Source organism: Manis javanica, chromosome 13 (assembly GCF_040802235.1).
Source record: "Manis javanica isolate MJ-LG chromosome 13, MJ_LKY, whole genome shotgun sequence".
NCBI lineage: Eukaryota > Metazoa > Chordata > Mammalia > Pholidota > Manidae > Manis > Manis javanica.
Genome location: NC_133168.1, coordinates 71,925,767 through 71,953,103, shown reverse-complemented (window position 1 = coordinate 71,953,103; position 27,337 = coordinate 71,925,767). Strand labels below are relative to the sequence as shown.

At 39.5% G+C, this 27,337-nt stretch overlaps 2 protein-coding genes across 2 annotated transcripts in view; both read left to right on the top strand.

Annotated features, from left to right (window-relative positions):
- The first annotated feature begins 1,235 nt into the window (after positions 1-1,235).
- Positions 1,236-27,337, top strand: part of TMEM242 (transmembrane protein 242) — a 30,405-nt gene continuing 4,303 nt past the window's right edge. The window contains exons 1-3 of the mRNA XM_017657076.3: positions 1,236-1,427; positions 1,929-2,029; positions 8,494-8,631. Of these exons, the coding sequence (XP_017512565.2) occupies positions 1,340-1,427; positions 1,929-2,029; positions 8,494-8,631 (327 nt within the window). The 5' untranslated portion in view covers positions 1,236-1,339. The remainder of the gene's footprint in view (positions 1,428-1,928; positions 2,030-8,493; positions 8,632-27,337) is intronic.
- LOC108395079 (L-lactate dehydrogenase A-like 6A) lies at positions 16,667-25,877 on the top strand. Its single transcript, XM_017657075.3, has one exon. It carries the CDS (start codon positions 23,095-23,097, stop codon positions 24,238-24,240), a length of 1,146 nt encoding a protein of 381 aa, XP_017512564.3. The 5' UTR covers positions 16,667-23,094; the 3' UTR covers positions 24,241-25,877.

Sequence of the window (27,337 nt, the reverse complement as noted above, 5' to 3'; positions counted from 1 at the left end):
AATGCTGCAAAACAGCTACTGGAATTGAAGGGGACAATAACCAATAACTAGAGCTAACAGGGACTGAGTATTTATTTGTGCCAGGCACTGTGCTAATTTCTTTATTTATACTGCTTCATTTAATTTTCACAGCAATGCAAAGAGGTAGGTACTAGCAGTTTCTTTATTTTACAGATGAGGAAACTGAGGCATAGAGAGCTTAAATAACCCAACCAAGTTCTCATAGCTGAGAAGTGGTTTAGAACTGAGCCTAGGTTTGAGCTATTAATTGCACTTAATTGATACATTCATTTACTCTTTCATCCAGGATGTATTTATTATGCACAACCACATAATACCTTGAGAGTGGGGGGGATATAAGCATAAATGAAGACTTCCATCCCTATCCTCAAGAAGTTCATGGCTTTGTGTGTGTGTTCAGAATGAACAAATGACAGACTGCCTCATTTTCAAAGAGGTTGTCATTGGCTGTGTTTGAAAGGCTGAAAAGGTTTTCTGTGACTACCAACCTCTTTCATTCAATGACCATTTACAGAATCCATCACCTTTGCAAATCAGAACCCCAGACTGAAGGCCTGACCTGTCTGCTGGAGCCAGCCTTTCCAGCAGGAACAGCTCTAGGGCAGCTTTGTAGGTCAGCGCTAGCAATCCCATAGAGTGCGTTCTCAACCCTTCCCCCTGGCGTATCATTCACTTGATAGCACTCATATTCAGCCTGATAGCCATCCACTCCCCTCGACTGGCTGATCAATCAAACCGTGAGGAAGGAGGCACGTCACTGCAGAGCTGGTAGGCGGACTTTCTTCCAGGTATAAAACCTATCACTTACACCTAAAGTAACGACTGTTTCAACAGTAAACTACAGAGGAAAGACTGAAGCCTGCTTTTCAGAATCGTGAAATGTTAGCGCGGCCGAATCCCTGGACATAGTGTAAGGAGGATCAGGACCTCGCGCTGCGTCCGGGGTCTCGAACCAGTCTGGCACCTGGCTGCTGGCGCAATGTGCGACCCCGCACTGCCTCCTAGAGTCGAGGCTGAGCATTGTTTCAAACAGACACTATAGTGTAGCTGTCATCACCTTGGAGTAGGCGAGCAATCCTCGCTGGAGGACAGCCTGGGGGGACAGCAGCCCCGGGGCTGAGCTGGGGACACGTGTGCAGCCGTCACCTCCCACCAGCCCAAAGGCGGGAGAGGAGGCAGGGGCTGGGGCTGCGGCCCTTCCCCGGACCTGTATTCAGGTAGCACAAGGGCCGGTGGCAGCGGAACCTTCCTCCCCGCCCCGCCCTCGCTTCCACCCGGGCCCAGTCGGCGCCGGAAGCGGTGGTGGAGGCGTGCCAGCATGGAGACAGCCGGCCCTGCGCGCGCGGAGCCCTCCTCTCAGCTGGAGGCCTCGGGTTCCGCTGAAGACCGGCTTTTCCTGGTGAAAGGTGTGGTGCGGCGCGGCGAGCTGGCCAGGGCCCTGGCCTGCGCTGGAGCGGGCGTTGCCCCACACCCCGCCGTGGGACACCTGCGCCTGGGGTGCCCGAGAGCTTGGCCCGGGGGGTTGCGGCCCGGGCTTGGGGCAGTGGGTGTGCGGGCCGAGACTCCCCTGAGTCGGGGCCGCCGCCCACCTCCACCGCCTCCCTCTTCTAACTCCCCGGGAGAAACTTCCCGCCGCTGTCTTGGGAAAGAGCAGGAACCCTCTACCCATTCTCTGCCCTTGGGAACTGCACCTCAGAATGACCTCGGGAACCAGAGGTCGTGAGGTTACGCAGGTGTCACAGCCGCCATCTCCTTCTTTGGCAAGAGCGGCTTAGCTATCGTTTCTCGAATTCCAAAAATGATTTAACATGTAATTTAAATAGTATCTGAAACTTATTTATGTACATCTTTTAACTTCCCTTTTACCCTCCCCACCCTCCACTCCCTTTCCCTGAAATTCTTTGCAGGTGGAATTTTCCTTGGTAGCGTTGCTGCAGCAGGAATGCTAGCTGGATTTGTTACGACGTTATCATTGGCTAAAAAGAAAAGCCCTGAATGGTTCAGTAAGGTATGTGACACCGAAATCCATTCATAGCATGGTTACTGTTTACAAATAAATGGCAGCTGCTTTGCATAGGGAAAGTAAAGAAAATGTTGATAGCCTTTCATACTGTTCTAAGAAGCAAACCTATATACATACACTTTATAGATTGAAGAAGTGTACAAATTAGTGGCCTTTATTTTTCACTTACAAGGAGTATTTCGTTATCTGCTTTCTCAAATTTTAGTAGAACAAGACTTTGAAAGCTCATCCAGTACGTTTTGTATTCACAACATGACTTTAAAGCTAAATCTAGGTAATTTACTGTTAGTTGTAAGAGGCCCTAGTATTTTATGTACCACTAAAAAAATGATGCCAGTGAAACTTTACACAACACTATTTGCAAGAGGCAAGAGGTTAAAATATTGAAATAAAGTGCATCTTAGACCAGTGAAAAACAGGTCAGCTCCCTGAACCCAGAGACCATCCATACATGCTTGTGCACTGCTGTAGCCCCATTTCCTAGAAAAGTGCCTACCACATATTAGTTACCCAGTAAATTTTGGTTGAATGATTGTAACCTACTTAAGGCAGAAAACCCTTACTCCATGAGCAAGACTGAGCAATCATTCTGCTGTGGTCATGTGTACCTCATTTCCCAAGTTGATGAAATATTTTTTTTTTTTTAGTTGCAGATTACCTTTTCTCATGTATTACCCTGTCTCTGCCTTCCCCACCCCATATGGTTTATTGCTTCATTGCTTCAGCCAGTGTTAACTTGGGAGCTTTTATATGTCAGGCACTGTGCTAGTTAGGTACAAGGGATACAAAAATTAAACATATCTGCCTCTCAAGAAGCTAGAGACAGATAATAAATACTATACAAATAACTGTATAATTAGAATTTGATGTTTATTTTGGAAGAACAGTGTTATGTGAACAGTCATAAACCAAATTCCCTTCCTACTTACATTTAATAATCTAGTAATCATACTTAAGCCTTATATATACTGTAATGAAAAGAGACCACATTTAAAGTGCATTTAGATCCCCCTGTGAATACTCAAGGGCTTATATGGAGGTTCCTAAACTACTGGCATGAACCTCATGGTTACTTTACCCCTTTATTAGAGAGTATTTTCAGAGCAGAAATAAATGTTTTAGCAGAAATCAGTAAAATTTGACTGGTAGTGCTGCTTTAACGGTGGAATTTGGGTTCATTTCTAAGCCCATTTTACCATGTTAACTTTTGGGTCACAGATCTTTTTGAGAATCTGATGAAACCTAAGGATTCCCATTCAGAAATAAAAAGCACATACACATGTTCACAACTTGGCATTCTATTTTATGGTTCTGGGATTTGAGCACACATTTGCCCTTTGTGGTCTTACATGATGATTTTTAAACTGTGGACCACAGACCTCTGGAGATCTTTTATACTCTTTGGGGGATCTGTAAAGTCAAAACTATTTTCATACTAATACTAAGACATTTGGGCCAGTAGTGTAGAAGCAGTGGGGTGTAAATTTGCTGATGCCTTGGTGTAGTCAAGACTGTGGCACCAAACTGAACTGACCGTCATTTTGTCCTCCATTACCATGCACCTGTAGTTAAAAAAAAAAAAAGCCATCATTGCATAAGAATGTCCTCATCCAAGCAGTAAAATTATTAATTTTATTAAATCTTGTCCCTTGACTATACCTCTTCAATGTTCTGTGTGAACAAGTGGGAAGTATGCATAAAGCACTTCTGCTTTATACAAAAGTAAGATGCTTTTCTCCAGGAAAAGTGTGAGTTGCATGCTGAACTGGCCACTGCTTTTCATGGAATATCATTTTTACTTGAAAGAACAACTGACAAACTAGTTATTCAAAAGTGGGTATTTGGTAGACATTTTCTTCAAAATGAACAAAATGAGCTGTCTCTTCAAGCAAACAATTGTCAGTATTTGTTGGTAATGATAAATTTTGAGCTTTCAAGTGAAAATTAGCTTTTAGAAAACTTGTATCTGCCAGGTGAGTTTGACAGCTGCTTAGTACATAAAGGTTTTCCAGTGAGATTGGTGGTGATATTAATGATGTGATTATTTAACATTTAATAATGGTGTCAATATTTCAAAGATCTTTATAACATGGTAAATCAGTTTTCTGAATGGTGACACAGTGGTTAAGGTCCATTCAAGCTGCAAAATAGACTAGTGGGTTTTAACATATCAAGTACAAAAAATTCATTGATATGACTTCAGGCTCCATATTGCAGCTAACCTTTAAGAAGCTATTTTGTTAAGTTTTGATATAGTATCAGAGAAGGAAGGCTATTAAAATACTCTTTCTCTTTTCCAACCATATATCTGTATGAAGCTGGATTTTATTCATATTGCACCAAAAAATACAGTGCAACATATTGAATATAGAAGCATATCTGAAAAACCAGCAGTCTTTTATTAAGCCAGACATTTAAAAGATTTATAAAACTGTAAAACATTGCCTCTTTGCACTCAATTTTTGTTTTGTAAGATATTTTTCATAAAAATAGATAGATTTATATTAATCTTTAATGAGTTCATTATTTTAAAATGAGTTAGTAAGTACAACTCAGAATTTAAATTTCTAATACATTAAATATTGATAAATATAATCCACATAATCAGAAATCTTTGGGATCCAAGTATAAATGGATTCTGAGACCAGAAAGTTTGAGAACCATTGTTCTGGGACTCTAAATGTGTAGAATTCTGCCTCCCCTTTGGAGAAACACTTGAGTTAGGGCTTTACCACTGATCTAGACTCTGAGACGTGAAGTGGTTTATAGAAGAGCCCAAAGGTTGCAGAGCAGTTCATGAATCCGCATTAAGCAAGCAAGCCAGCACTAGTTTAAGAATAACACTTAGGCATTGTACTTCAAAGTCATTGCCTGTCAGTTTTCTCTAACATTAATAATGGTAATAATATCTAACATTTGAGTGTTTATCATGTACTAGCTGCTGCTATAAGGGTTAGGGCTCACTTAACCCCAATCACAGTTTTCTTACTGTACTTTCTCCCCACTGAACTGAGGCACAGATGGATTAAGCAACTCATTCACCATGGCCATCTCTCCATCTTCATTGCTTCTAGGATATAAATACTATTTTTAGGAAATTTTTATTTAAATAGATTGCCGTCCACTATCCTGGAAAGCCGAGTATTAATTTTAATACAGATTCAGGTTGCAACCCAACAGAACTTTAAAATGATCAGCTTTTAGTTGGGGACTGCCTACACTGCTGTTATTTCAAGAAAATGGTCATCATTCCTTTTATGTCTTACTCACATTGTCTTACTTGAGTTTTGTGGTAGAAAACTGGGAGTTGAAAAGCAATAGTAAATGCTAATGAACAGTTATTTTTCTTTGTTCTTCTTTGAGTAAACAGAAAAAGGAAGGTGCAGGCTCAGCTGGCTTTTAAAAATAAATGTACGTATATAATACATATATAATCTTTGCCCCTCCTAGGGAAATAAGGAATTTTTATGTTTCTAAAATAAAATTTAGGCCAAAGTACTTAAATTGGGCATGGGTTAGTAATATTTGGTTAATGGTACTGCTTCTGAATGCAAATTTAGGCCAATTGGAAGTCAGTGCATTTACATGAGATCTGTGGTATCTAGGGAACCATTCTGAAATTATACCAACATGAAAAGATACATTTTCTTTATCATAGAAAATGGCTAAAGAAATATCTCTTGAAAATCTGATTAGGTCTAAGGTGTATCTTTTTAAAATGTAATTCAGCAAATACTGAGTATCTACTAGGGCTAGGCATGGTGCTAGGTGTAGGGATACAGATAAAGCATTGCTGTGTGATCAGTAGCATTCACAATCACAAACGCAGTTAAAAAGCTTTATCAAATGGATCAAGCAATATGAAGAAAATTATTCTAAAAAAAAGACTTGAATGGTGGAAATGTATTTCCAGATGGAAGACAGGATGTTATAAATGTGCTATCTCTTACCAGATTAGTATATTAGTGTGATGTCATTTAATGAAAATGCCAATGAATGGTGATTGGAGATATCTTGACAGAATGTTCTAAGGTTTTTCTGGAAGAGTTAATAGGCAAAAACAGCAAAGAAAATTTTGGAAAAAGTAATGAGTATGATGTACTTTCTGGATATTAAGATTTTATGATACTATAATTAAGTGTGGTTCTGGCATAAAAAATAGATAATAGTGCAAAAATAGCTTAGACAGGAACCTCTATATGTAAGTCTCTCAAATAAATTGGGAGGTGAGGAATTTAATAGAGTGGTGCTGGGGCAGTTGTTAGGCAGTTTTGAAGTAATCTCCCTTTAGTCATCAGCTTCCATCAGAATCAAAATACTGTAAATACCAGATGAGCTAAGAAATTAGGGGTAAAAAGAACAGACAATTTAAAAACAAAAATGCAGCTAAAAGAGAAATGACTGACTTTTGGATGGGGGGTGTTTTAGTTAGCTTATAAGTGTTAGAATGCATTTTTGACCAAAAACAAACAAAAACAAGATAAAAGGAATTAACCCATACTTAGGAAATATGACAGCACGTATGATTGGTACAAGAGGTAAAGAACACTAATACATAAAGAGAGCATGCAAATAAAAATTTGGGTAGATAACACACCTATACAATTCAAAAGACAAATGTTTGGCATGGCATAAACTTTTGAAATGGTCCTCGTGAAACCGCACTGTATCTTAGGACAGCCTTTTGAACAAACACTTTGCAGTATGTATCAACTTATAAAATTCCACTTTGAGGAATTTTTCCTGAAGAGTCATTCAGAAATGCAGGAAAACATTTAGGCACAAAGAAATTTCTAGTATAAAAATTATTGAAATTAATATACATAATAACAAATAGCTAAGGTATGTTAGTTCAGTGTAACCATGAAAAATTTTTGAGTTCTTGACTTTATAAGATAATGACTATAAAGTTTTTAATGGTGTTAAATGTTTTCAAAATGTCCACAAACAACGTAAGAGGGAGAATATGGCAAAATGTTTACCCTGGTTGGCTGGATAATAACATAGATTTTTTTCATTCATCCTTCTGCTTTTTCTTACATAACAAAATTTCCACAGTGATTTATAATCAGAAAAAATAGGATTCAACTTCTAAGAAAGTTAAATTCTTTATTGTAATTTCTGAGCATTTTTGTTTTGTCAATGTGTAGTGTATTTTAGCAGACAGGGAAAAATAATTCTTATATTTCCTAAATTCTATAGATACTTCAAAACAAAACAAAAAAGATAAATTACATTTCATAGCAGGATCAAACTGTGGAAATTAAATGAATGTCCCAAATTGGTTATTTGGTAATTTAAAATCCAAGTAGGCCTTTAGGTATTGTCACTCTCTCTGCTTCCAGTAGTGTATATATTTGTATTGTCTCATGTAATGATGGCTTTTATTTTAATTTCTGTTTAAAAAGATACTTCATTTATGTTTCATATTGTGTTGTATTTATGGTTGGATATGGTAAATGCTGGAATGGCAAATTCCCTTGGTGTAAAGCCAGACTGCGCTGTTCTCAGCTTCTACAAGCTGTGAAACCTTGAGCCAGTTACTTAATCTCTCTCTGCATTAGTTCAGAGTTAAATTTTAAAAAAACCCACACTGTCAATTTACATTTTACATTACCCAAGCATAAAATTGGGAAGACCTTAGAAATCAAGCACACAGTTCCTCCCAGAATCTTTGTCTTTTAATGGCCACCTTACTCCTGCCACCATCCTGCCTCATTGCTTTCAGTGATGCTTATTCCTTTTTGAAGCATCCGTTGCATTCTTATTCTTCTCTAGTCAAATTCATGTGCTGATAATCTGGGAGTTGTTCATACTATAGTTTAGATTTTTACCTTAATACTATGACTTGAAACACAGAAGAGTCATAAATACTGTTTTTTTTCTAATTGTCATTAATAGCTTCCATAAGCTGAATTTCTGTGTCCCAGGCATTTTGCACATATATTTAGAAGTACTCACACTGACATATCACACATCTTTTCTCAAATTTGGATTTAGTACACCTCTTCCAGGGACCCCTCCTTAAAGTTTCCTCTTCCTCCATATTAGATTAGGTGTCCTTCTCTGGGCCCGTAATGCCATGTATGTATAGTTCTATAGTTACACTTTACATTTAGATCATGATTAACTTTTATGTGTCTTTGTACCCCTATCCTCCCTACCCCGCCCTCCCCAAGTGAATCAGGACAAAGTTGCTGTTTCCCTTTGTCTCTCCAGTACCTAGGACAGCTCCTGGCACAGTGCATTGTGGGCTCAGTATCTGGGTCCATCAGGGAAGTTGTAGCTTCAGTCATGTAGTTTATTAAGTAGCAAACTTGATATTTGAGCTTGGTTGGTCTGGTTTCCCAGTATTATGTACTTACACAGAGAGTCATTAATTTCAAACACTTGCCAAATATTTATTTTCTGAAATGACTTTTACCCGAACCTTTTTGTCTTTATTGCAGGGAATTTTGGCCACAGCTGCCTTACCAGAGAGCGGGTCTTCCCTTGCCTTGCGAGCCTTGGGTTGGGGCTCACTTTATGCATGGTGTGGGGTTGGTGTGATCAGCTTTGCAGTCTGGAAAGCTTTAGGAGTTCACAGTGTAAGTAACTACAGTCCTGTAATTGGTATCTGGAATGTTCATTCTACTTCTCATGGCTAAATCTTCTATTTTCAAATTTGGATAGTTTGTTCACTGTCTTGGGAAGTGACAACATAGAATGTGATGAAATGCTTACCAATAACTAGGTAATTTCTCATTACTACTAACTCATATAAATAATTTAAATATTTGAAAGTGGCAAAACATCTAATATAATTAAGTAATGACTAATGCATAGCATATGTTTGTTCTGTATAAATTGGCATTAGCTACCTGTTCAGTAAAATTAGTTAATTTGGAACATTTTCTATGCTGTTTGACATCCATATATATAAATATCCTTATAAAATATTAAAACATTTTAAAATTGAATTAAGTATTTACACATTAGAAAAAATCCTTAAGTATGTGTGTGTGTGCGTGTAATTTATACCCCAAACTAAAAAAAAAAAGCCTGTATATTTGGACTGATTGGCTTTTTTTTTTTAAACCTACTGGTAGAGGGTCTGTGGATTGGGCAGTTCAAGGCAGGTGAGAGTTAATGGTGGTTTGGAATAGGAGGCAGCAATGGAATTGATGAAAAGAGGTTCTGGATACATTTTGAAGGTAGAGTCAACAAGGATTTGTTATGGATTGGATGTGAGAGTTGGAAAAGTGAAGTCAAGGATCTCCAAGGCTTTTTGGTTTGAGCAACTGAAAAAAGGGTGGGTATCAGTGTGAGAGGAGCCCCAGGAGATAATGTCAGGAGCTCCATCTGGGACTTGCAAGTTTGAGGTATCTGATAGCCAAGTGGAGAATGAGTAACCTGTTAGACACAAAGTTTGGAATTCAGGGGAGAGGTACAAGGTATACATTTGAGACTATCAGTATATAGATAGTATTTAAAGCCACGAGACCAGAGAGCTCCCCGGGCCAGTGAATATAGAAAGAAAAGAGGTCTGCGGAAGGAGCTCTTGGACCCCACCTAAGTTTAGAGGTTGGGGAGTGAGGAGAAAGTAGCAAAAGACACTTCCCTACAGAAGAAGTAAGGAGAACCAGGAGATGGTGATTTGGATGCCAGGTGAAGAAAACATTTTGAGGAAGTGTATGTTGGGGGTAGTCACTGAGATGAGAACTGATAGTTAGCTGAGTTAGCAGTGTGGCCATCATTGGTGGGTAAGGCCTGAGTGAGTCCATCCAAAAGAGAATGGAGCAGAGAGTGGAGGCAGTATGTATAGGCGTCTGGAGTTTTGCTGTAAAGAAAGAAATGGACTCATAGCTAGAAGGGGGAGGGGGGTCAAGAGAGTTGTTGCTCTCTTTCTTTTTTTTTTTAAGTTGGGAGAATTAATGGCATGTTTGTATGCCAACAGGAGTGCTTCAGTAGGTGGGGGAAATTGCAAGGTGGGGGAATAGATGCAAGGAAGGAGGGAGTAACAGGTATTACAGACATTACTGAGTTTTTCACATTTGGTTTAATCATAACTAAACAGAGGCACTATTCTACTTCCACTTAAAATAAACTGTTAGACAAATAGATGTTGCTCTTCTAGTCTGACTAACCTTTATTTCTAAAGTAGCTTTGCTGGCTAGTCACCATAATGGTAAAGTAGGTACTGCCTGGAAAAGTTAGAAACCCACGCCTGAGGAGTTTTGATGACTGTTGTTACCTCAATTTTGCTTTTGACCAATAAAAAATCTCTTCTTCCACTTCAGGTGTTGTACCAGACATCTTAGACATAGCAGATTATTTAATCTTCATAATAACTGAAATAGATTTTAATATCCCCCATTTTATAAATGAGGACAGAGACATTGAGAGTCAGAGTCACATCTCTTACCTGAGATCGCACAGCTTGTAATCGACAAGAGTCAAGGTTTGAACCCAAGTCGATAGTCTTTAGCACCTAGATTTTTCCAGTGTTACTTCCCCTAGCTAAGATGGGAAATAATGGAGTATGTGGAAGGGGCCAGGTTGAGGGGAAGGAGTTATAGTGAATTGGGTTTTGATTATGATGCCATCCACACAGTTCTTGGTAAGTGAGAGGTTTTACTGGGTATCTTCAAGGTGGACCTCATTTGCCAACACCATGATTGACATAGTCTGGTATGGGATTGGCCATTCTTCCCTCATAAAACAGAAGACCTCCTTGTAGCCTTCAGCTTCGGTAGAAAAATGCTTAGGATGTAAGAGTAAATATTTTTTGAAAAAAACTAGGAAGAAATATGTCTGGTAGAAATAAGTGAATAAAATAATGGGTGTGTGGGTGAATTTTTTATTCTACTTTTCTGTATGTTTCTTAAGTGTGTATTGTTTTAACAATAATGTTACTTTTAAAAAATAGTGCTGGATTTTATTTTTATTAATTTATGCTAAAAATGAAGCACAGCTACCTAGGAGTCACAAAACTTCCTTAACTGTAAATGAAGTCTGCTTGGTGGAGATGAAATACATTAGTTATATAAAGTTATTAAGCTTTTGGTTTCTATAAAGAAGGTTTTAGTCCTATAAGGGTCTTTTAACAGTTTACATTGACTGCATAGAAATGATACGTGGATTTCTGGAGTTTAGTAATGTAGGTCATAAAGTGAGTAGTGAAGTTTTGAAGTTATTTGAAAATATGAATTGTCTTTGATTTAAAAGAGTCAGAATGAATCAACCAAAATTTGCATAGACCAACAAAATTGTTATTTAGATTAAATTATACACTTAAAGAACTTGGCCTTCATGTACTAGACCATCTATTTTAGGTTCTAGAATGTGAACTTTGTTTTATGGCACTGATAAGAGGATGATTGTCTAAATAAAATGTTTGGGGGAGAAAAATTATTTTCTGTTGGCACTGTTAAATATAAGAACACTTGGAATCCTTTTATACTTTACCTTCAAGTTTTTAACTAAAAAGAGAAAATGCAAATACATTCTCTTCCTACCAACAGGTCATTAGGCATATCAAGTGATCTCCATGCCTGAGAATTCTCAGAAACCACTGATAGTTTTTCAAGGACCCATCTTTTAAAAGCAGCAGTGTTTATTAATTTGTTCATTCAAAAGACATTTGTGGGTGACAAATCAAAAACTATAAAGACAGAGAGATCTCTGCCAATACAAGGATTCCTTGACATTAGCCAGATAAAGGACTAAGTCCTGGGACAGGAAGTTTCTGCTTCAGCAGCAGCAAGGCCAGTTAACAGAAACAATTTGTCTGTCAGGCTCATGGAACAGGCATTTTTGAGGGGTCTCAAGGAAAGAAAGTTTTTAAAATTCACATTGGCTACAAACAGGGAAGGTGGAGTAGTACAAAGCAGGGACAGTCCTGGGATGGGTAGTTAGTCCTTAGAGAAGGCTTGTGGATTGACTGTTGATGATGGTCAGACACTGGTCATCACTGGGGGATGCCATGGTCCTGGGGATCTTCTAGATGATTGTTGAAATGACTTTGTCTGGGAAAGTGGAGTTTCTGGTTAGCTTTGGTCTGAGGTTATTGACTGATGACCTTCCCTTGTCTTTCTCTCTCATTCTCCAGCCCTTATGTCACTTAATTTAGGACATTTCAGAGTTTTTCCTTAAGGGCCTACCCTGAATCTCGAACTGTGCTAAGACATGGCTCCCCAGTACACTGTTATTATGGAGGACTTAGGGATTTAATGCTTCCTAAGAAAATTCATATTACATGACCCTGCTCTGAGGCCTGTTTCAGCTTTGCAAAGAAAAAGTTCCTGCATTTAGAAAGTTTGGATGATAACTGTGAGGTTTATCAGTGATGAACTTTTATTACTATTTATTGCCGCTTTGGGGCACTTATCTTTCTATGACTAAGGAAAACAGTCTTAATCAGAAGATGTTGAACAGAAATAGTCCAGGTCTGTGCACTCAATAATAATTGAGATTATCATCCTAGATAAATGCAAGTAAATCAAAATCAGTTCTAGTGTCAAATAATTATTGGTAGCTATGTTGAATTGTATTGATGCTCCAGTATAAACCCTGTTCAAAAAAAGGGTGCCATCTAATGGCTGACTAAGAGCAGCTTACATTCCCTACTTTAATCACAGCTACATCTGCTGGCCTAAAGGAGAACATGTTGAAAATGCATAAAGCCAAGCTCTTCAGTTTCTTAGAAATGTTTTGGTTTTATTCTTTGTTTACTCATAATTACTATGGAATTTTAATTCACATAGAACATGTGTATACATAAGATAAAAATATAAATTTGTATGTTATACAATGGTATGTCATTTAATCAGAAGTTCCAGGAAAGGAGAGCTAGTGGAAGCTATCTTGTCAACAGACCTCAACAGGTGAACCCAGGATTTAAGCTGTGACCCTCCCTGACCCAGGAAGAAGTCAGGAGTGGTTTAGCCTGGCCTGTCTCACCAGCTCTGCCCTGCTGACCAGCCCATGGGCCAACAAGCAAGATCTGATTGCTCAGGATGGCTTTATCAGTTACTCTGAATTATGGTATTTTATCATCTGTTTATGGCCGAGGCAAAGTTAATTTTATCACAGTAACTTAATTATGAAAAGACTGAACATTTACACTGGGTTTATGGTTCCCTAATGCAGCTGTGCCCATGATCCTGGGGGACTGACACATTCAGGCCAGGTGAGTGCAGAACAGGGCCTGTATGATTAGGTTGTTTTATTAGGGCAGACATTTTAAGTTCAGAAATTAGTTGAACTAAATGCTCTTCAGTGAGTAAATAAGGATCTCTAGTGATACCCACTGGTAGTTCCCCAGTTATCAAAGAAAAAACCATGCTACCTGCAGTTATTTACATGTTACTCAAGCATACACATGTGACTTAACTTTCTTTCCTTTTATTATTTGTACTAGGTATTGAAACTTAAAGGATTTCTGAAAAGATTGAGCATATTTATGGTTAGACGATCTTATCTTTTTCTCTTCCCTTTTTTTTAAGATACCTCTTTAAAAACCCACCAATAGGGAAACCCTCCTACACTGCTGGTGGGAAACTTATCTTTTTCTCTTCCCTTAGAAGGAAAATGTTAAATGTGTAAATAACTCCTGATTGATACCATTAGGCGCTTTATAGCTTCTTAGGCCTGTGAATCCCTGTTCAGCATTTGTTTGAGGTGAAGTTATTTCAAAGTACTGGTCAGAATCACTGATTGCTAACGTTTACTGTGGCTTGTATTCAATATATTCATGGTATTTGGTATGGTTAGAATTTACAGACAATTACAATAGTTGCTCTCAGAGGACCTAAAAACTCAATGGTAATACAACCATGAATGAAAATATTCTTAGTTAATTGTGAAATACTTTAAATTGTCTAGAGATTTAAATTTCAAAATTTACAAATGGGGTTTTTTGCTTTGTTTATTTTTTACCATAGGATAAGAAGTATTTGTTTTTATTTACATATATTGGTGCTTATTTTTAAAGAAAAATACATATAGGACCTATCTTTTTTTAAACAAAGATAGCTTTTTTTAAATAAAAATATGTACTCAGTTGTTTTAAGAAGAATCATATAGAAAAGTACAGAAAAGGAAACAAAATCACCAGAAATCTCACTGAGTTGTAATCACTATAATAGAAACATCCTTTCAGACCTTCTTGAATAAGCATATTCATGTCATGGTATATAAATGTTTCACTGTACTACTCTGGAACCTTATTTCACTGAATAGTCATAGAAACTCTGCATAGCAGAGTATATAAATCTCTATCACTTTTAATGGCTACTTGGTACTCTATTGTGCATTGTAATTTATTTAATCAGTCTCCTGCCAATAGCTTTTAGATTGTAATTTTTCACTATTAAACACCATAATGAACCTCTGTAGGCATACATCTTCTTGTGCTTTTCTTGGTCAAGAAATTTGTCCTAAAGACAGAAGATGTTATTGTTGAATCAAAAGGTATTTTTAAAATGTAATTTAAAAGTCTGTCGCTAAAGGGGAAGTTCATACAATTTAGAAGTTATAAATAATATATGCAAGTTTCCTAGCACCCTTGCCCTTAGTGGCTTCTATTACTCTGAAATTTTTGCCAATATGATAGATGGAAAATAATCTCTTTTTTCCTGTGCAACTCTCTTAAGTCCTACTGCCATACAGGCATTTATGGAAATAATCTGCGATTGGAGTCTTGCAAACTCTCCAGCACTAGGCTTGGCTCCTCATCTGCTTATGTAGATTGCTTCTTTCTCAGGAGCCCAGGCCTCCTTTTCTTTAAAAAAACAAAAGGTAAAACATGTAAATAAAACATACATTTTAAATATTTCTCTAAAATTGGCATTTAATTTCCCTAATATAAGAAATAGCCTTTCAGTAAGTACGATTATACATTTTCTCTAGGGCAATAGTGGATGCACTATAATAAAATTTATTTTCTCAACTCTTTTTTTGTAGCTACTGCTAGGTATACTTTTTATGTTAATATGTAGACTCATTTCTTAATTACCTTATGACCAGCCTTAAGAGCTTTTACAAATTATAGTCAGATCTCTTTCCTTTGACTTTTTTGCTAGTTTTACTTTTACCAACATTCTGGTGTATCTCATATTAAGTATATTAATTCTCTCACTGTTCAAATGAAGCAACGTTGTAAGTCAATGCTTGAACCCCATCTTTAAATAAAACTATGGAAAAGGTTAGAAGTTTTTAATTTCTAAGATATCTAAGAAGAAAATAGATTTTTTTGCTGTATATTTCTTATAGGTTTGGTCAAAGATTAAAAATAAATCTAAGTCCTGGCAAATTGTTGAAAGATAGCCACTTTTTCATGATCTGCAGGAAGTCTGTAAAGAAGCCAAAACATTTCCCTTCTGCATCCTTGCCTAATCTAATTTCATTGCTTCTGAACGTCTGTACCAGCTTCAACCCCCAGGAAGCAAGCTCCAGTTTTTTATTCTGGTTACCATTTGTCAGCAGAGCCAACGTTGCTTCCACTTCTGATAATACCTTATTAGAACACCCGGAACAGAGAGTCTCTTGATCTTGCAGAGATAGTTCTGTCTGTCAGATTCTCTGGCCTTCAACAGCTTAGGCATTGAGAAATAATCTCCTGAAATCCTTTTTAAATTAATTGGAAGTGGCACTGTGCATTGGTTAAATTCAGGTCTGAGGTGACAAAGACATCTCTATAGACCTTATTTCCTGTTCCATTGCAGCCCTAGTGGGTTTGGCATCCCGGTAGCAAGATGCACCCGATGTAATGTGGAGGAGCAATTTGGTGGCAGAAAGACTGAAGTACAGGGTCTTGCTCATATTAAAATGGAGGATAATGACCAATTGACTTTTATTTTTAAGCCAAGGTGGGGGAAGATCAGCTTTTTTGGCATATTACTGAGATACCTCTTTAAAAACCCATCAGTAGGGGAACCCTCCTACACTGCTGGTGGGAATGTAAATTAGTTCAACCATTGTGGAAAGCAGTATAGAAGTTCTTCAAAAAACTCAAAATAGAAATACCATTTGACCCAGGAATTCCACTCCTAGGAATTTACCCCAAGAATGCAGCAACCCAGTTTGAAAAAGACATATGCACCCCTATGTTTATCACAGCACTATTTACAATAGCCAATAATTGGAAGCAACCTAAGTGTCCATCAGTAGATGAATGGATAAAGAAGATGTGGTACATATACACAATGGAATATTATTCAGCCATAAGAAGAAAACAAACCCTACCATTTGCAGCAACATGGATGGAGCTAAAGGGTATTTTGCTCAGTGAAATAAGCCAGGTGGAAAAAGACAAGTATCAAATGATTTCACTCATCTGTGGAGTATAAGAACAAAGAAAAAAACTGAAGGAACAAAACAGCAGCAGACTCACAGAACCCAAGAATTGACTAACAGTTACCAAAGGAAAGGGACTGGGGAGGATGGGTGGGAAGGAAGGGATAAGGGGGAAAAAAAGTGGGGGGCATGACTATTAGCAGACATAATGTAGGGGTGGCGCACAGGGAGGGTTGTACAACACAAAGAAGACAAGTAGTGATGGATTCTATAGCATCTTACTACACTGATGGACAGTGACTGTAATGGGGTATGTGGGGGGGACTTGGCGATGGGGGGACTCTATATAATGTTCTTCATGTAATTGTAGATTAATGATATAAAAAAAACCCACCGATTTCCTTTTATAAGCAAAATGGCCCCAAAGCATTTTATAAAGGCAGAATGTGTAGCAGTTGCTCAAGAAGGTAAGCTCTGCCATGAAAGCACTCTTGTTCCAAGGCCTGACACAGATCAGGTGTAATCACCTCAAGAATGTTCTCAGCCGTCCACTGGGGCAGGCATCCTGATTTCACTTGGGTTTCCTTTTTCTTCCCCCTTATTTCCTATACTGAGCATAGAAAATTGGACTCACGTGAGCAGATCTCTCTAAAGTGTCATGAAGACCTTTTAGTGTATGCTTTCCCCTTAGGTTTGTTTTTTGTTTTTTTTTTTTTAGTTATTTACTGTCTTCCCTTTAATGATTCTTTTTTTATTTTATTTTATTAAGGTATCACTGATATATATTCTTATGAAGGCTTCACATGAGCAACACTGTGGTTACTACATTCACCCATATTATCAAGTCCCTCCCCACACCCCACTGCAGTCATTGCAGCGTAGTAAGATGCCACAGAGTCACTACTTGTCTTCTCTGTGCTACACTGTCTTCCCCGTGACACCCCCACACCATGTGCACCAATCATAATGCCCCTCAATCCCCTTCTCCCTCCCCACACACCTTCCCTCACCCCTCCCCTTTGATAACTGTTAGTCCCTTCTTGGAGTCTGTGAGTCTGTTGCCCTTAAGCTTTGTTTTAAAAGGTACCATTATTGGTTAGTCATTTATAAATATCTAAAACTCTATGAAAAAATATATGTATATGTTGATACATATATCATTACCCATTTATCAGTATATCAGAAAATGAAGTGTTCTCTCAAAATTAATTTTCATGACTGGAATATTTCTAACAATTATAAGAAGAAATACTTTTCCTAAATATGTTATATATCTTTCCACAATGTAAATTATGCTGAACACAATTTCACTTCTTCTTGATGACTCAAATATATCAGCTATTTGCCTCTATGCTTGCAGATTCTGGGCTTTTATAGTTTTCTGTTCTCTTTGTAATCTTTCTCAATCCTCAACTGGCTTATTTTTGGCTTCCCACTATCTCATTTACTTCGGAAATGCTGCTGCCCTTGTTTTCCACAGTTCTGCTTAGGCTCCTTCCTTTGCCCTGTATTTTTTCCCTCACGGGTTCCATCCACTCCCGTGTCTTCTTCCATATGCAGAAGGCGGCCAGGTCTGCATCTCCGGCCCAGACTGTGGAGCTCCTTGCTTCTGGGCCCACTTGACACTGATGCTTGTATGTCGCACCTGAACGGTCATTTACTGCAACCCACTACCTACTCCTGGGTCCCTCACAGTGGATGGCAGCAGCATCCTCAGAGTTGCCCAGAAAGAAAATCTGGGTTCTATTCAAGACCACACTCTTTCTCACCCCTGTTTCTAATCAGTTGCCAAGTCTTGCTTCCCGCCCCCCACTCCCATGGCCACAGTAGTTGGGGCCACCTTCCCGCCTCAAGATGATCACGTGAAATGTCCCTGCTGCTTCCAGAGGCCTGTACCTGCCACTTGGGCATCCAGTCCCACCCCTGGTGTCTTCCCAAGGACCTTGCTGCTGCAATTATTCTATGCCTTTGCTGATTGTCAGTTTTTCTCTCTGGCGCACCATGTACAGACATGCTATACTTTTTCCCACCTCTAAAAACTCTCTCTTGGTAGTCCTCATCCTCCTCCAGCCACCAGCCCATTTGTTTCCCTTTACAGAAAAGGTTTCCTGGGAGGATTTTCTGTGGTCATGGTCTCTTCTTCCTCCCCTTTCTCTCCCCTGAAACTGGTGTCTGGTGGTCAGTGCCCTCCAGTTGCCAGATCAAAGTCTTGACTTTATCCTTGTTATTTGACCTCTCAGCAACATTTGACACAATTGAACAATCTCCCCTCCATGAAACACCACCTGTGGCTTCTGAGACACCTTTTACCCCCCTGGCCATTTTGCCCATCTCTGTGGCCAGCTTTTCCCTTGGCAGACCTCTGAGTGTCCAGTGCCCTCATACTTAGACTCTGTCCTCCACCTGTCCTGGGTCCCTTGGTGCTCTCATTCCAGTCCCTGCATTTTAAAGCAATTTACAATACGGTTGTGTCCAAAAACCCAGCCCCAGCCTGACCTTCAGCAGCTGCTTGTTGCACACCTTCACTTGCACGTCTCGCAGGCACACCAGTGACTCACGTCCGGCAGAACTCCTGACTTCCTCACATGCTCCCAGCCTGCTCCTCCCTCAGCCTCTCCCATTTCGGTCAGTGCCACCCCGGCCCCCCGTTGTTCAAGTCAGCACCTAGCAGAACCATCTTAGGTCCTCTCACTTCCCCTCCTTGCCTCCATCTAGTCCGGGAGCACGTCCTGCCTCTTACTGTGCTGCCAGACATGGCTTGGCCCGGCATTCATCTTTGGCCTAGCAGGCTGAAGTAGTTCCTATCTAGAATCCTAGCCTCTCCTTTACTTGCCCTAGAATTTTTTCTCCACATGGCAGCCAGAGGAGATATTTTAAGATGTAAGTCAGATCACGTTGCTCCCTTTTTTAAAACTCTTCAGTGGCTCCAGTTGAAAAAGTCTCCCAGGATGTAGCCCTGCCCACCTCATTGACCTCATCTTGAACCACAGCAGTCACCACCCCCCCCTAATCCAACCCTGCCTGGTGCCACCATGCCCCGCTGGCCTGGTACCTTCAACACACCAGGCTTGTTCCTGCTGAGGGCTTTCTAGCTTTGTGGGTGAAATCTCCTTCCCCAGGACATCATGTTGCTGTGTTGGCATCTAGAATTCCAACCCAAATTCACTTCACCTCTTCAGAGAAGCTTCCCCAGACCACCTGGTCTAAAATACAGTAGTGTCTTTACTCCCACCACCCAGGCCCTCTCTGACATAATCCTGCTTTCTTTTCTTTGCAGCACTATTGCAAAATGAAATTGTATTGACCATTTTCTTGTTTTATCTGTCTTCACAAAAAGAATGTAAAGATACCTCATTTGTCTTCTCCATTGTTGTGCTGTATCCTCAGCACCTGTAACAGGGCTTAGCACAGAGGAGGTATTTAGTAAACACCTGTTGGGTGAAATCTGATCACACTGCTTCCGTCATTTCAGTGAAAATAAAGTACAGGTTCCTTGAAATGGTTCAAGTCCCTCTGTGATCTGTCTCCTACTTATTCTTTAACTCATTGGTTCTCAATGGGGACAGTTTGATTTCCTCTTCCACCAGAAGAAAGCTCTCTGGCAGTGTCTGGAGACATGTTCACTTGTCATAACTGCAGAGGTGCTACTGGCCTCCAGTGGACAGAGGCCGGGGGTGCGGCTAAATCTCCCACAGCGCACAGCACAGGCCCCTGCAAAGAGTGATCTGATCCAGAATGTCAGTAGTGGTACACTTGAGAGCCCAGCTGTTTCTCGCATAGGCCTTTGTCACACTCAGAGTTGCAGCCATGCTGAGAGGCCACGATCTTCAGCCTCTGAGCCTGGTACTTGCTAATCCTGCCCAGGAAAACTTCCTTTTCCTCCTGTGCTGTTTTGCCTGTATGGAGTCTTAAGACAAATCAGTTTTTAACCTTTACAACATGGATTAATCTGTTTTGAGATTATAAAAGTAACTTCCATACACAAACATATTCTTAATGTCATTTTTTTTTAGATGAATAAAGCAGTTCTGGGGACTACAGTATTATTTGTTACTTAATCCAAGCAGAGAGAGTAAATGGTTGAATTAATAGAACAACACCTACACAGTTACAGCCTATGGCCATAGAATTAAACTTGCTGAATTTTTAGATATGATTTGGGATGGTTAAACACATACTTATGAATTTTAATTTCTTTGTTTCTCATGTTTTGTGCCTCAGTAAAATATTTCTTTTTTCCTTTTGAATGATTAATACATGCAGTTCTTTTGTAGTGCCTCAAAAAGTATATGTAAGCTGTTGTCTTTAAAGACCAAAAGTGAGATTTGGATAACTTACTAGAAAAACCTGCCAATTTATATAATATTTGAATGCCATAAATAGGAAGTTTGTCACGGTGTTGCTTTTTGAATTGACCTTCTACCCTTTTTCTACATGACAAAGCTTGTGGCCCTGCCTTTGCCCTTCTCTCAGCATCACCAGGATTGCTGACAAAGGGAATACATTCAGGTGCTAGGATTTGTAAAGACCCCCACAAAGATTTAAAAATTATATAGATTTTAGTGTCTGTAAGCAATAGAATCACAGCCCAATAATTTGTTTTAAAATTCCAATTTGCATTTTATGATTTTAAATCAGAGAAGACTTTAAAATAATTGTTTGTATGATGCTATACTTGCAAACTGGTGAGTCTGTAGCTTCTGTTATTAATGAACACTGCTTTCATTGCACCTTTTTTTTCAAACCAAGGGTTTCATGTGGTTTATTTTTTAAAAGCTTTCTAAAGAACAAAAACTTTAAATAGTTTTAAAGGATGAAAATATTTTCTCTGCCATTACGTATTTGTTATAATATGATTGTACCTTGTAGAGATTTTTTTTATCTAAGTTGATAATAGTAGGTATTGTCTTTGAAAATACTTGAGAAATCGTTTAGCTTATCAATAGCTTTCTGAAATGTGTGCATCAACCTTGCTAAGAAATGTTCTAGCACTTTAGCTTTGCTTAACTGAATTCTATAGTTATTTACTCATTCTTTTACAAATATTATGTACCAACTTCTGTTCTAGAGGTTAGGAATATTCTGATAAACAAAAAGTGATCCCTTTGGAGTAACAAATTCATAAAAAATTACATTTAATTGTGTGTGATAAATCCTATAACAGAGAGGTGCACAGTATACTAGTAGCACAGAATTTTTTTAAAGTCAATTCTGCTTGTAGAAGACTTAGGAGAGAACTGGACTCCTAAATGGAAGAAGGGCAGAGAGACCTGGAGGTGAGGGTCCAAATGGAAGGAATAGAATGACTTAGTTGCAACCATTCCTGGTCCGGAAATTTGCTGGTCATCATTTTCTGAGTGCTGTGAGCAAAAGTGTTATGGAATAATCCTGATATCAACTATAATATTATATTGTATTTTGAATAGATAATTGGTATTAGGTTTTCCATTCAGAATGATTAATGAGACACCTAAGATAGAAGGTATCTAGGGAGATGTCCAGTTCAATTGGGCTCTCCACATCTTTGAATAGACCTGAATAAAGGTCTGGAGCTCAGGGACATCTCTTTGTCTTTCTTAGTTCTTTACTTATCTGAAGACTTAGTATAAATAAAAAGTTATTTTTTTAGGCATTTTTATTTTGGAGAGGGTTATTTTTCTCAAAATTGATTTACTTGTGACTAAAGAGAAAATATGAAGAGGCAGCTGTCATAGAGAAGGTATTTCTGAAGAGGTTCACACTCTAGAAAGAAAATTACTATAGAAAGAAGCTATCTGTCTAAGTGTTTATGTGCTTGAATTTCATCCTCAAGAACACTTACCTTGGAAAATGACTGGTCAAAGGAATCAGTATAGGGAGAAGGTGGGGACAGGTATTAGGTTAAAACTTTTCAGTAGTGACTTGGACAAAAGAAGTGATAGCTGTCAAAAGTTCATCTTTTAATAGGACCCCTTTAAGATATTATCCACCAATAATCATTTTTAAAATTCCAGTTTTCAGTTTGACAAATGGTTACCTGATCACCAGCATGGAGAGGACTGATGTATGTGTTGCTCTTACATTTTGTGTCATGGAGCTTGTGACTGTACCATCTAAACAGGGTGTCGAGTCCCTGTGCAAGTCCCAAGTTACACTAAAACTGCATTGCAGGAACTTCAGTAATTGCCACACTTTCCCACACTTTACCAGCTCCTTTGCTTATTTTTCCTCTCTTTGTAGACTGCATTTCAGTGTCAATAAAAATTAGAGTACCTTTTCAAGTCCTGAATATAAAATACTCATTTGGTCAAGATTCAGCATTCTGAAACTGAAATCTTTTCTTTTGCTGTGAAAGGGGTATGTACCACGAGCCCCATTAGGGGTCACCATATTGCTTTCAGAATGAGAGGAGAGCTTTGAGGATCATTACATGGTCCAGTGCTGCTTACAAGTGGGGAGAATATGCCACCACCTTCAGTTGGACTTCTGTAGTTATTGGCACATTAGGGTATATATTTCATCAGATGTAAAACTTCAACTCCGTAATTCATTTCTACCTCACCCGGAGGAGGGGTGAGGAGTACTTGGCGGAGTATCTGGTGAGGCCATGTGCGCGGAGCCCGCCCTGCGCAGCCGCCCTGGTGGGCCTTGGGGGCCTCCAGAGGTCCCGGCCTTGCGCAGCCGCAGTAGCAGACTGAGGAGACGCCCAGCGGTCACCCTCCATTTCTTCGCGCCTCAAAGTTCGTCTGCCTGCTTTCCTCCATTCTCTTCCTGCATCTCTTGGGTGAGTGGCCATGGGCTGGGCCGTGGGAGCCCTGCGGGCCAGCCGGAGTGTGGGCGCCGCGAGAGCGAACTTCCTGTGCGTGGCGAGGGCGCCGTGTTCCCAGCAGCCGGCAGCCGCCTCTGCCGAGGGCGCCCAGCCCAGCAGCCCCGTGGCCACGATGGTGAGTGTGAAGCTCGAGCTCGTGAAGAACGCCACGTCTGAGGAGGCCGTTCACCACCACAAGGTCTCCATTATAGGCACCGGGTCGGTTGGCATGGCCTGCGCCATTAGCGTCCTGTTAAAAGGCCTGAGTGATGAGCTTGCCCTTGTGGATGTTGATGAAGGCAAACTGAAGGGCGAGACTATGGATCTGCAGCATGGCAGTCCTTTCATCAGGATGCCAAATGTTGTTGCCAGCAAAGACTACCTCGTCACTGCCAACTCCGCCGTCGTGATTATTACAGCAGGCGCACGCCAGGAGAAAGGAGAAACGCGCCTTAATTTAGTCCAGCGAAATGTAACCATCTTTAAATCAATGATTTCCAGTATTATCCAGTACAGTCCTCGCTGCAAACTGATTGTCGTTTCCAATCCTGTGGATATCTTAACTTACATAGCCTGGAAGTTGAGTGAATTTCCTAAGAACCGTGTCATTGGAAGCGGTTGTAATCTGGACACTGCCCGCTTCCGTTTCTTGATTGGGCAAAGGCTTGGTATCCATTCTGAAAGCTGCCACGGGTGGATCCTTGGAGAGCATGGAGACTCAAGTGTCCCTGTGTGGAGTGGAGTGAACATCGCTGGTGTCCCTCTAAAGGATCTGAATCCAGATATAGGAACTGATAAAGATCCTGAGCGGTGGGGGAATGTCCATAAAGACGTGATTGCCAGCGCCTATGAGATTATTAAAGTGAAAGGTTATACTTCTTGGGCCATTGGGCTATCTGTAGCTGATTTAACAGAAACTATTTTAAAGAATCTTAGGAGAGTGCATCCTGTTTCCACCATGATTAAGGGTCTCTACGGAATAAATGAAGACGTATTCCTCAGTGTGCCGTGTATCTTGGGAGAGAGCGGTGTTACAGACCTTATAAAAGTGAAGCTGACCCCTGAAGAAGAGGCTCGCCTGAAGAAGAGTGCAGAAACACTTTGGGAAATTCAGAAGGAGCTCAAACTTTAAAGTTGTTTAAAACAACCATTCTGAAATTATTGAAGAAGAGATTGTAGTTATGGGGTTGTGTATGTCAAATTCTTTAAAAAACTTGAATTCCTAAAAGTTGGAAACAGAAGAGGATAGAGTGACTGCCTTGTTTATTTAGCCCCCAGCTCTTGAATTTAGCATCCAGATGCTGGATGATCTTTTTTTTTTTTTTTTAACAATTCCTAAGTGACTGCATCGAAGTGTCTTTGTACCACTGATGTACCAGTAGTTGCCTGATACACACACACACACACACACACACACACACACACACACACAGGGTTTGATACGTGTGTGTGTGTGTGTATAGTTGCCATTTAGTCCAAAAGCATATAGAATATAGGTATTTATTGTCATAGAAATTTTTTCATTAAGTACATGTTAATTGTTGTTCTGGCTACCTTAATGCCTGTTTAATTATATACTATTCCAAAAGTTGTAACCTCTACAATGTAGAAATGACTGCCCACACAGAAGTACTTTATGCAATGGAGCCATCAGCTGTCTATGTCCCTGGGCCCTATAAAATGGAGCTGCAAGTAGATCCTGTGTGTGTGCATGCGCTCACACTTGGACATGCACACGTGCTCTTGTATGCAGGCCAGTGAAGCCGGATCATTAGGTTGAAATACGAAAATAATAGTTATCTGGTTGGTAGCTGTTATAAAGTATTTAAAACAGTAAAATATAAAGCTTTTAGAAAGAGACTGACAGAGGTGGCAGTTACTGTCATTTATTTGGTAGAAAAAGGAAATATCCCAGAATTTTGCAGTTACTGAAAATAAAGCCTGACTGAAATCATCTTAGGACTGCATCTGAGAACCTGACCTTTTAGCATTAAATCAAGAAGTGTCCTCGAAGTTGTTCCTTACAGGGCTGTCTTTGCAGCGGATAGTGGGCCCTGGTCCTCTGGTGTTCCGGGGTCATCCCTGTTGCTGTTTCATTTACATTAACAGAAAGCTTTTGCTTTTGAATTCTGCCCTGCTGTTAATAAAAATTGGCCACTTTAATGACTACTTCAGGGATTGTATTTCTTAAAAAGTTACACATCACTTTTTATGCCTAAATTAACTTTACTACAGGTTCTAGAGTTTATGCATGTGGTATAATGAGAGTTTAGAAGAAAGTGAAAATAATTGACTTTTACCTAAATGATAGTACTAATAACTTAGAAAATGAGCTGAGATATTTTTATTCATATTGGCCTTCCTAATGCAATTGAATATTAAATAATACGTTCAAATGTATCTCAGGATCCATGTGGATATCAACAGGCCTAATCAAAATTGAAAAATACCAGCATCTGCTCTCTAATTTAAGCCAGTCCTGCTTATTGAATCTTATCAAATTGATGTAGGACAGTGATCCACACGGAAAATGACCCTTAACCATGGTGGTTAGAGCTCCCATCCCATTTCATTGGAAACATCTAGAAGTGTCCTGATTACCCAGGGAGCAGTGTCATATACTGGGACTAACTGATGTGCTGAAAGTGGGAAGAAAGGTGGTTCTAAGAGCTTTTTAAGCTTAACTACACAGAGTTCTTCCTCTTTGTCCAACCCTTGGCTTTTTATTCAGCTATGTTTCAGCCAAATTTAACATAATATTGAAGGGGATCAGAGCATCCTTATGTCCTGTAATTTTCTTCACAATCTCTATCAGGATAGACTGAGTTATTCTCCAGTGAAAAACCAATCTCCAAATGTGTGGCTTAAAATAACAAAGGTTTATTTCTCTTGTAAAATTCACCGTAGGTTTACTTTACTCTAGGGAAGCTGTCCTCCAGAAGCTGGCTTCATACCTCAGGTAGCTTTGACCTTGAGGTACCATTGTAGCAACACAGGCTTCTGTGACCGCCTTAGAAAGGAAAGAGGCCTGCAGTTAAACGCTTCACCCTGGAAGTGATGCGCATTGCTTTTGCTCACATTTCATTAGCCAGAACTAGTTACGTGGTTACCTGACTTCACAAGGGTGAAGAAGTATAACCCAACCTGTATCCAGAGGTAGATGAGTCCTGGCTATTGGCGAACATTGGCAATAATCTGCCATACCATTCTAAATAAAATGGTTGCCATTGCAAGAGGTATATATTTTATGCTTTTAAAGTCATTTTTAGTGAAAGCTGGTGCATGAGTAGACGTTATAGAGGTACCATGCTTTGTAGGTCACAGAACCAGAGTGGCAATGGGGAAGGCACATCAGTCAGGCATTTGTATACTACAGACCACGTCACCATGGATGGGTTAATCTCTCTGAACTTTGGTTTCTCATATGTAAATGGTGGTCCTCATTTCTGCCACATAGAATTACAAAGACTAAATAAATAGCCTAGTGCTTGGTACAGTGCCTGGCACATAGGTGATCTCAAGTGACAGGCATTATTATTCCTGTTCAGACAACATTTATAGTCTCATTCTGTTTTATGAGGAAGCTGAATTTCCAGGTTCTTCAGAATTCGATTGGCACTGTAATTGTTGACATATCGGATAGCTTTCTCACCATTCTAGCTCTAGCACTGAGGTTGGCAGCAGTCCTGTGTGAGTTAATTGAAGCTAAATGAGCTAGTCAATGGCAAAGATATTTTAAAACTTGGATTTGAATTCCAATAACTGCCTATTTTTTAGAGTAGATGCTCTAAGGGTTTTCTCTAATTAAATTGGGAGGGGGATATCCTGACCTTTTAAGTAAGTATTCAGCACACCATATATTAGACCAGAAGTTTTCTTGTTGTTTTTTCCCTGCTAAGACATTTGAGATAAACATGCAGCAGCATCCATGTTTCACTCCTGGCATACTGACTATATGTCCCCTCAAAAAGCTGTTGCATTGTGAATGAGAGCAACGTTATAAGAGACATGATCTTGAATCTCTTCTCATAGCTAAAAGGTCAATCATGTCCAATCTTCAGAATGTCCATATTAATGAAAAAGTACTTGTAATACATTTCCCAGTTGTCATGACACTCGGTTTAAGAACTGCTGCCTAAAATGGTAGGACTTTCTGATACTACTACAGCCTGGCACTGTTAGACACAGACATTGGGACTTAAGGATGAGGTTCTTGGAGCAGTGGGCTC